The 8,475-nt window shown below is 47.7% G+C and overlaps 2 protein-coding genes across 2 annotated transcripts in view; one reads left to right on the forward strand and one right to left on the reverse strand.

Annotated features, from left to right (window-relative positions):
* Positions 1–977: 977 nt before the first annotated feature.
* POLDIP2 (DNA polymerase delta interacting protein 2) lies at positions 978–8,316 on the reverse strand. Its single transcript, XM_008930561.2, has 10 exons — positions 8,002–8,316; positions 7,255–7,352; positions 6,392–6,488; positions 5,872–5,947; positions 5,229–5,336; positions 4,859–4,995; positions 3,799–3,825; positions 3,488–3,613; positions 2,988–3,067; positions 978–1,454 (listed from the first exon to the last, which is right to left on the reverse strand). The coding sequence occupies exons 1-10, from the start codon at positions 8,305–8,307 to the stop codon at positions 1,340–1,342; spliced, it is 1,170 nt and encodes a 389-aa protein (XP_008928809.2). The 5' UTR covers positions 8,308–8,316; the 3' UTR covers positions 978–1,339.
* A 68-nt stretch (positions 8,317–8,384) lies between these two features.
* Positions 8,385–8,475, forward strand: part of TMEM199 (transmembrane protein 199) — a 3,458-nt gene continuing 3,367 nt past the window's right edge. Inside the window, exon 1 of the mRNA XM_018076548.2 lies at positions 8,385–8,406. Within this exon, the coding sequence (XP_017932037.2) occupies positions 8,385–8,406 (22 nt within the window). The remainder of the gene's footprint in view (positions 8,407–8,475) is intronic.

An 8,475-nucleotide genomic window follows, 5' to 3' on the forward strand; every position in this document is an offset into this window, starting at 1 on the left:
ACGTGGGGGAAGAGGGAATAACTAAGATACTTCTAAATCAAGAAAAACATCCCATGAGTGAAGTTATACCTTATCATTTCAGCAAGACCAGGGGAAGGAGCAAGGTTGGAAACTTTCTGCTTAGGACTACCACAAAGCCCTCTGCCCCTGCAAGTCACTCAGATGTCTGGATGCCCAGAGACAGCCAGAAGGGTCCCACCACAAAGGCTGATACCTCTCTAGATATCTGCAATCCTCAAAGCTCCTGAGAGCTGCTCGAGCTTGTAAGAAGAACCAACACCTGACTTGCACTGTGGACTTGGCCCTCCATGTGTAAAAATTCCCTAACATCCATATATCATAGGCTTACAGTGACCTGCACAGCTCTGCAGGGCCCTTCACACACACTACCAGAAAATCACAGTCTGAGCAAACAGGAGCAGAAAGCCAAGCACTACCTCACCCAGGCTGACAGCACTTCAAGTGAAAACAAGTTCTTCCTCTCAAAGCAGAAACAACCAAGGAAATATGGACACAGCCACAACGTGAGCAGGGAAGAACTCTCCCAGCAGCTGGGATATAAATCCCTGCAGCAAGGCAAGCCCTGGCAGGGGGAGGGCTCCCTTTAGCTCTCTTGTACCATCATAACACACAGCCTGGTGGTCACCACACACAGGACACTGTGACAGCACCTGCTCAGCACCACCTGTCACCCACCTTGTCCCCTCTGCACCCTCTTGTCCAAAAAAACAGGCTTCACATCACAGCACACAGCCCAGTGCCATGAGGAGTGGAGCTCACGGGCTGCTCTAGCCCTGGCTGAATCCCAAAAAGCAGCTGCACTGCAGGGATGCTGAGCTCACATTCCTGCTCCCTAAAACAGCTTCACTGCTGCCTTCTGAAGCGGCAAGAACTTTGGGCTGACTCCACACAGGGGAGCAACAAGCTGGGACAGGCTGGATGCAAAGCCAAGGCCTTGGTTTATGAAGGAAGACTGGTTGCAACTGGAAGGGCCAGTTTATTAGAGAAACCTCACATTGCAGAGAAGTCACAACACATTGGAAAGGGTCCAGGCCTGCCGAGGGGGGCCAGTTCTTCTGCAGCAGCACCATCTACATCCCCCAGCTCCAACCCCAGCAGGTGCCACAAAGGGAAGGGTTACCTGTAACACAGCTTACGTTTTACAAGCAGCCTGAGAGAGCCAGTATTAAAGTTCCAAAAAGCCTCCCCATCAGACAACAGTTAAAACAAAAATGGTTTAAAATGTTTAAAAGCTTCGTGTTCTTGGCTGCAGCATAAATGGGGAGGCAAAGGTCTACAACACACACAGGCCTCTGTGGGTCTCAGCACTCGCTCTGATCTACCAGTGAAGGCCGGAGGGAGGGGTCTTCTCGTCTTTGTTACTTTCCAGAGAAAAGGGTGGAATTCGGACATCAAAGTGGGAGCCATCAGGCCTCTCAAATCGAAAAGTACCCCTGCAAAATAATGGCAGAGATGACACTGAGGCCAGGGACAAACACATCTAGGAAGTATCAGCAAGAAGGTAAGACATGAGCTCTTCCATATCCTGTGCAGGGACTCTGAGGGTTCGTCTGCAAGGCTGGTCCAGCAGCAAGGACACGAGTTCAGCAGCAGGAACATCCGCTGCCAAGATGACTCATTTATTGAGGACTCCTGGGTGGTTTCACATCACATCTCTAACACATTTCCTGCACAAGCTGTGATGACTGGAGCCCCTAGGAGGCAAGCACCTTCCATGCACCTGCAGCAGTGTTCACCCAACTCCCACTCCACAGGAGACAGAACCATCCAAGTTATTTTTACAAACTGATTACACGTAAGTTCAGGTTTGTATTCCTTGGCAGAAGTTCCACTTGTTAAGTCATCTGTGACAACAAGAAATCCCATCACAGATGTAATTTGGAATAGCTTCTGCTTTGCATTTCAGAATTGAACCCGCCTGTCCTTGTACAACGAATTTGTTTACAGCTCTGAACAACAGCCAACTGTACTGCAGGACATGATATGGGCACAAGGATCATGGGGATAAACCAATAGGTTCTCAGGACAGAGAGAACACAATTGAACACCAGAAATCAAGCTGAGCAGCTTCTGAGCTACAGAACCTTTGCCTCTTTCCCTTCAGAAAGTGTGCAGGAGGGAAAAAACTACTAGATCATCTGGTTTCATTTCCCAGGGCATGCATTCAGGCAATTCAAAATGCTTGACATGGCAAACCAGAGTGTATCCTATATGCAAAGAGCTGCTCTCCTGCTTTTCCCAACTCAAAGGCAGCTTAGCTCTGAAGCAGATTAAAAAATGCACACCAGAAAGACCTGTCATACAGAAGACAAGAAGTGTCTGTGCATTCCTTGTCCACAGAGAGCTGACACTAAATGTGCTAACACAGCCAAAATGCAAATAAAGGGAAATTGCTTTAACCCTGTGGTACAGGGAAAGAACAGCTCTGCTGAGCACTTCCCTACCCGCTCTCACGGAAGAGGAGGCTTGAAAATCAGTTAGACTGAAGGCCTTATCTGGTCTACACTGGGAAAAACCCTGTATGCCAATTCCTTGTGGACACAGAACTGCATAGGGATAGAGTTAAAGCCCAGTCCTTTCCCAGGAGAGGGATACCAGTACCCACATCCCTGCTGCCAAGGGAATCACCAGCACAAGGCCTTGCTTCTTGCACCATGGAGTGAAAGGGACAGAAGCTGACTACAGCAGAAGATGATAGAGAATTGATTTGTATCTTCAAATCCAGTCTAGTACAGACCGCAGAAGGAGAATAAATTAGCCTAGAACCTGTCCTGGTGCAGAGAATCAACAGATCATCTTATCACTAACCAGGATCCAGCTGGAGAGAAGCTCATCAGATTTTAGCTACTAAATATGTCCCATCCAGTCCACTTCCACACAGCTTTCAGCCATAACTCCAGGCTGCAAAGCTCACCACTGTGAGGTCCCACATCTAAAACACTCCTTCAGTAATAAGGGCTTCTTACCACATGTGACCACTGGAAGCCTGCAGGGAGACGTGACTGCTGTACTGAAATGCTGGCTGTTCTTTGGACAGAACTGGCTCCTGAGGAGACAGAAGACCACTGGGCATCAGCAACAAATCTTAATATTCTTCCAAAGACGGGCATCAACAGGAAATTTATATAGCATGAAAAAAACCAAACCCAGAGACCCACACCTCAGCACCACTACCAATTACACAGCAAACAACTCGCCCAGTGAGTAGTGCCAGAATTCTGTTATTATTCCAGTTTTCCCATCACCAGTCATTTAGGATCATTCTCTAATACTCAGTGTGAAGTTTTGGTTCATGCAGACTTAACAACAGACGAAAAGCTTGTGACTCTTTTCACTGCCAGTTTCCCATTCCATCTATTTCCACTGCCCACTAAGCAATTCACTGGCAAATCAACCCAACCAACCGAGAGGGCTCCAGCAAAGGGCTGTGCTTCCCAAAAAAAAAAAAAGGCTGCATGATACTTACCCTTCCTACAACGCCACGGCCCCGGACCGTTTCCAAGGTGCCAGACAAGCTAAATATCCTCCAGTGCCTCTCTCGGAGCTGAACCACTTCACTGTCAAGGTTCTCCAAGCGAATACAGTAGCGCCACTGGACAGAAGAAAGACTGCTATCAAGGACTGGAATCAGCTGCAGCCAGTTGATAACCCACAGCCGATACTGGGAAACAGTTGCCAGGCAAGGGCTACTCTCCCTCAGAGCTTATCACACAGCAATGATGCCACAGCAAATAAACTCCTTCCCTTTAGCTGCTCCGTGAAACAAAAGTCACTTACCCAGTAGACATGGGAATTCTGGGCTTCCTGTCAAAAGAAACAAAAGACTTTAGCAGCTGCCCTTCAACACACGGTGCCAAAACCTCTTCAGCTGTCAGCACAGCACCAGCACAGGGGCTCTCGCTCCGTGCCAGGTTGACGCAGACAACTCACATGAGCACAGACAGCTGCTCTCCAAGGCCATCCATCAGCACAGCCTGGGACTGGCTCTGCTCTATACATGTAATCACGAAGTGGGAGATTTGCAAAGATCTCATGACAACCCAGGGTTGAGCTCCGTGTTAATTACGCACTTTCTACAGATCTAGAAACACCCGTCTCCTTGCCTTCAGGCACCTGTTTTTCTGACAAGGTTGGGACAAACATCAGTTGGGCTCCACAGAAGTTGCAAATCCACACCAAAACATCCACCTGCCACAGCACGGAGTCCCTGGCAGCTGTGCTCAGAAATCAAAGCACTGTGGGAATTCCCAGCCCTCCCGCTCAGGAGTCTGTTGGAGCCTCATTATTTCGGATGGTCCACATGAAGTTCTTATGCTATAAAGAGCATATGGTTATCAGCTAAATCCAGAAGGCTTCAGCCAAACCCTCTAACCCACACTGGAGCCAGGAAACAGGCAGACACTCGCAGCCCACCACTGGGCAGGATAACAGATGTGTCTGTCGTTGCAGGGCAGATGGCCCCAGTGCCACCTCATGCCCACCCATCTCTGAGTGAGGCAGTACAGGACTAATTCACAAGCCTTCCTAAATATCTTGCTAGCGCTGCTCTGCAGAACATTACAGGGTAATTCCCATCCTACCGATAACAAGCAAATGCCAAAATACAGGGGCTGTTCTCCAAAAATGCATGACAAAACAGTTTCCTGTTCACACCTCTGCCGCACATCATGAGAATGAAATTGCAACAGTGATTAAAGTCATTTCAGTCATTAATTGCGATTAAAATGTCATTTCTCCAGTAAGGAGAAAGTACCCTAAGTCAGTAAACTGGCCTTAGAAAAACATGTCAGTTAAGCAGATGGCAGAACTAACACACCAACATGCAGCACACACCTACCCTCATGCCCATGTAGAAAGGGATGACTGTGACGCGGATGTTCTCCGTGGTTTCTCGGTGCACATCAGAGAGCTCCAGCCAGGGGTGGTTCTTCTCCTGCCATGCACATAGAGTATCCCTTGCTACAAAAGGTGGGACTATGGGGAAGGAAAAGTGAGAGTTTATGAGAGGCAATACTGTACCTGGAGTGCTCTCCCCTCAAAGTAACTCCTTTCAAGTTAAAAAAATTACTGAGAGGTGGCTTTACTGTAACAAACTCCAAACCAGATATCATTTTTACACTATATCCAAGACGATGGGTTTTGAGCACTTGTTACAGAGCACCTCGGGCATCTGGCTCAGAAGAGTTCCCCGTGAAGCCAGAAATTACCTTTTGTTTGGTCGTACATGAGGAACCTCTCAAAGAGCTCATGCTGGATGGGCACTTGATCAGTGGAGCTGTAGGGAAGGATATCTTCATGGCTTACGTAGTCTAAACCTGAAAAAGAAACCCCAAAAGCCTTGGAACTTCCCCAGCGAAAGAGCAGCTCGGAAGTCTCCTGGCAGAAAAACGGATCACACTAGTGACAAGTTAAGAAAAGGACTTTGTCAGCAGAAGGCAAAGCTAATACCACGACTGCAACCAAGAATGGAGGAAATAGGTCAGCAATATCCCTTGGCAGCATTCTCCTGTGAGATTTCTCCATGGAATGATTGCTGTCATAAACACACACTGCCTGCAAAGTGCCTGCACTGCCCCAAACAGAGAACAGCCTATATGCAACTTTGTATGGGACCTATGTCTAGAGATTAAATCAGGCACAGCTGTGTCTGATCACAGAGTGCCCAACTTCCAGCTCTCCAAAGGGCTTCATGTACTTTAATCACTCAGTTGTTTCCTGCCCGGCCCTAAACTACGGACAAATCCACAACAGGAATGTCTTGTAGGAATTGCTGCTGGCAGGAGCTGACCACTGATGACTCTTCTGACCTCCCCTCACGACAATCAGAGGCTGAAGGAGGATTTTGCTCACCTGGGATGGCATAGAGGGCTCTGCTGTCGTCGTGATTTGCCAGGAACGTCACTGCTTCCGTCTGTGATCTCTGGGACTGAGAAAAAGGGAAGCTTATGTCTTTCTGTGTGGACTGTTGTGGGCCAGTTTCCAGCCATGCTTCAATTTACTGTTGTGGTTTGTAAAGCATGAAATGTTTATTTAACCAATTCACCTCAGAACACCTCTCCTTTTCATTCCTCTAGACTGACTAACAAGTGAGGAGCATTTTCAGTGCTGCAACCCACATTCACAATGTGCATGCAACAGAGTGGGAACGATAACAGGATGAGGAAAGGAGGCTGGAAAGGGGAAACACGATCCAGAAAACAGTCATATGACATTCCAGTGTACCTTTCTCAGGGAAAATATGTCTTGAAGAACGAATTCGTCCTAGCCAAATTTAGCCACCACAGCCATTTTCTTTCAGTGCCTGTCCACCTGACCCACTCACATATAAGAAGACACTTGAGTTTCAATACCAAGTTTACTCCTTACTTACTATATGTGGACAATCCCGGGCATCTATTAACACCTGGTAGTAAGTGTGTGTTTTGCCCTTGACCTCTTTGGACCCATGGCCTGCCACATTCTCGTTCCTAAACAGAAAAGCAGAGCTCTGAGCTCAAGTGCAGGATTGCAGCAATTTCTTGTTACCAGAACCAAGCACGTACACAAACAATGGTTTTTTAAAAATAAATACATTTCACAGTCTGTAAACATTTGATTCCATCCAAACCAAATCCTTGTCAGCCACCCACACAATTACAGACAGATCAGCCAAGATGCGCACTGACAGTGTTTGGCAGAGACACAACAGCTCTGTTGTCAGACAGCTCAGAGGTTCTTCCTGCTCAGTCCAGTCTCCTCTCTGGGATGGGTATTCCTATGCTTGATCCTTCCTAGCACACCTCATCACAGGGAAAAAGATGCAAGAGGGGAGAGAACCAAACAGCAATTCAAGAAGGATGAACTTGGCCTAGTGGGTTGAAGCTGGGGAGGAGGCTGACAAATCCAACTCACTGGCAGTTTACAGAAGGAGCAGCAGCAGCCTGCAATTTGGAACACAGGAACCTGGAGCTAACTCAAAATGGGTGGGTTTTTTATAAAGCAAAATGCCAGGAGCATGAATTTTTAATTGTTTTTTATTTCCTTCACACACACATATACTTTCATCCCATCTCTAGTTAACACAAAATTAATACACCTGCAATATCTCTTTAAGCACCTCTCCTACTTTACATTCGTGCAAACAGACCATTGGCCTCCTTAAAAACATTTGTTTACCCCGACCAGGAAACTTGCTACAAAATGAAAATGTAACAGTACAGCAACATAAGCCAGAACAAACCCTCAAATCCTTACTTTTCTGTGACAGGAGAAGCCACATCCCGATCATAAAGCCTGGCTTGCCAGGGAAACAGGACTATTCCTCGATAGCCAAACACACTGTGCAGGAAGAGCTGAAAGGAACAAACAATTGCAAGTTGAATCCACAGTAAGCTTTAATCAACATAGATACAACAGAAAACATGAAGCCAAAAGCCCTTTTCTGATAATATTTAAAAGATCTGTTAACTGAGGTAAAACTAGAAAAGTTTACAAAGAGTTTGAATGCGTGGGATGGGGATACAGGGAGAATCACCACTGTGAGAAACTAAAGCAGAAACAGCGAGCACGAACAGTCAGGGATGAGAGGAGAAATCCATGTAACATCTATCCCATAAAAGGGGACTAAATCAGTAATAGAGCAGCAGAAAGGAGACCAGCACAGGAGAGACTGCTCAGAAATAGAGCTGTGAGTCGTGAGCACAGAAATGGCAAATTTAATTGTTATTTCTTAAATTCAGAGATTGTCTCTTCTGATCCCTGAAGGAGAGAACCCTCAGTGGAGCAAATGTCATTGTAGAGCTGTTGTGTCGGGCTGCAGATTCTTATCGACCTGCTATTGTCAGATGACTGACAAACTGCAGACACAGCAGAGACAAAGAGCACTGAGCTGTGAAACTTCTGGCCTTCTGCTATACTACAACAGCCTCCTTACGGGAAATCCCTCGGCTGTCTGATCCCTGTGGCATGACCAGGGTCAGCTCTGCCCCCAGAACCCCTTACCTGACCAGTCTCATATTTGCCATGTTGCTTCGGGGCCTCAAACACCCCCACAGTCTCCAGCACTTTGCCCTCCGGACGGTTCCTTGGAGCAGAGAGGCAGTTTGGAGGGTTTGCAAAGGCAACACAGCAGGGGAACACAGCACCCGAGCCCAGGGTGATGCACAGACACTGCTCCCACCCTGTGCCTCCCTCGGGTACCACACACCCCCTCATGAGAGCCCCACTATGCACGGGGCTGCCCAGCCCCACTTCCTGCCCCCACTCTTTGCCAGTCTCCCCTTTCTCAATTGCCCTCCACATCCCCATCCACTTGTCCCTTTATCCCAATCCCCTTTCCCATATCCCTGCCTCAGCAAGCCCAACTCCTTCCTAGTCTTCCCCCAATGACCCAACAGCCTCCAACCCGCTCCCCAAACACCCACTGAGAGCCTCCACCTGCTCCAATCACCCTTATCCCCAAACACCCCCCCGGCA

This window comes from Manacus vitellinus, unplaced genomic scaffold, assembly GCF_001715985.3.
Source record: "Manacus vitellinus isolate BGI_N305 unplaced genomic scaffold, ASM171598v3 scaffold_32_pilon, whole genome shotgun sequence".
NCBI classification, from domain to species: domain Eukaryota; kingdom Metazoa; phylum Chordata; class Aves; order Passeriformes; family Pipridae; genus Manacus; species Manacus vitellinus.

Excerpts from the sequence above, each read along its gene's own strand:
- POLDIP2 (XM_008930561.2), bottom strand. The coding sequence starts at position 8,307 with ATGGGGATGTGGAGGGCAATTGAGAAAGGGGAGACTGGCAAAGAGTGG. Across the intron at positions 5,948-6,391 it reads CCCGGGATTGTCCACATATA|TCCCAGAGATCACAGACGGA; the intron begins GTAAGTAAGGAG and ends CCTTTTTCTCAG. Across the intron at positions 3,826-4,858 it reads CTTTCTACATGGGCATGAGG|GAAGCCCAGAATTCCCATGT; the intron begins GTAGGTGTGTGC and ends TTCTTTTGACAG.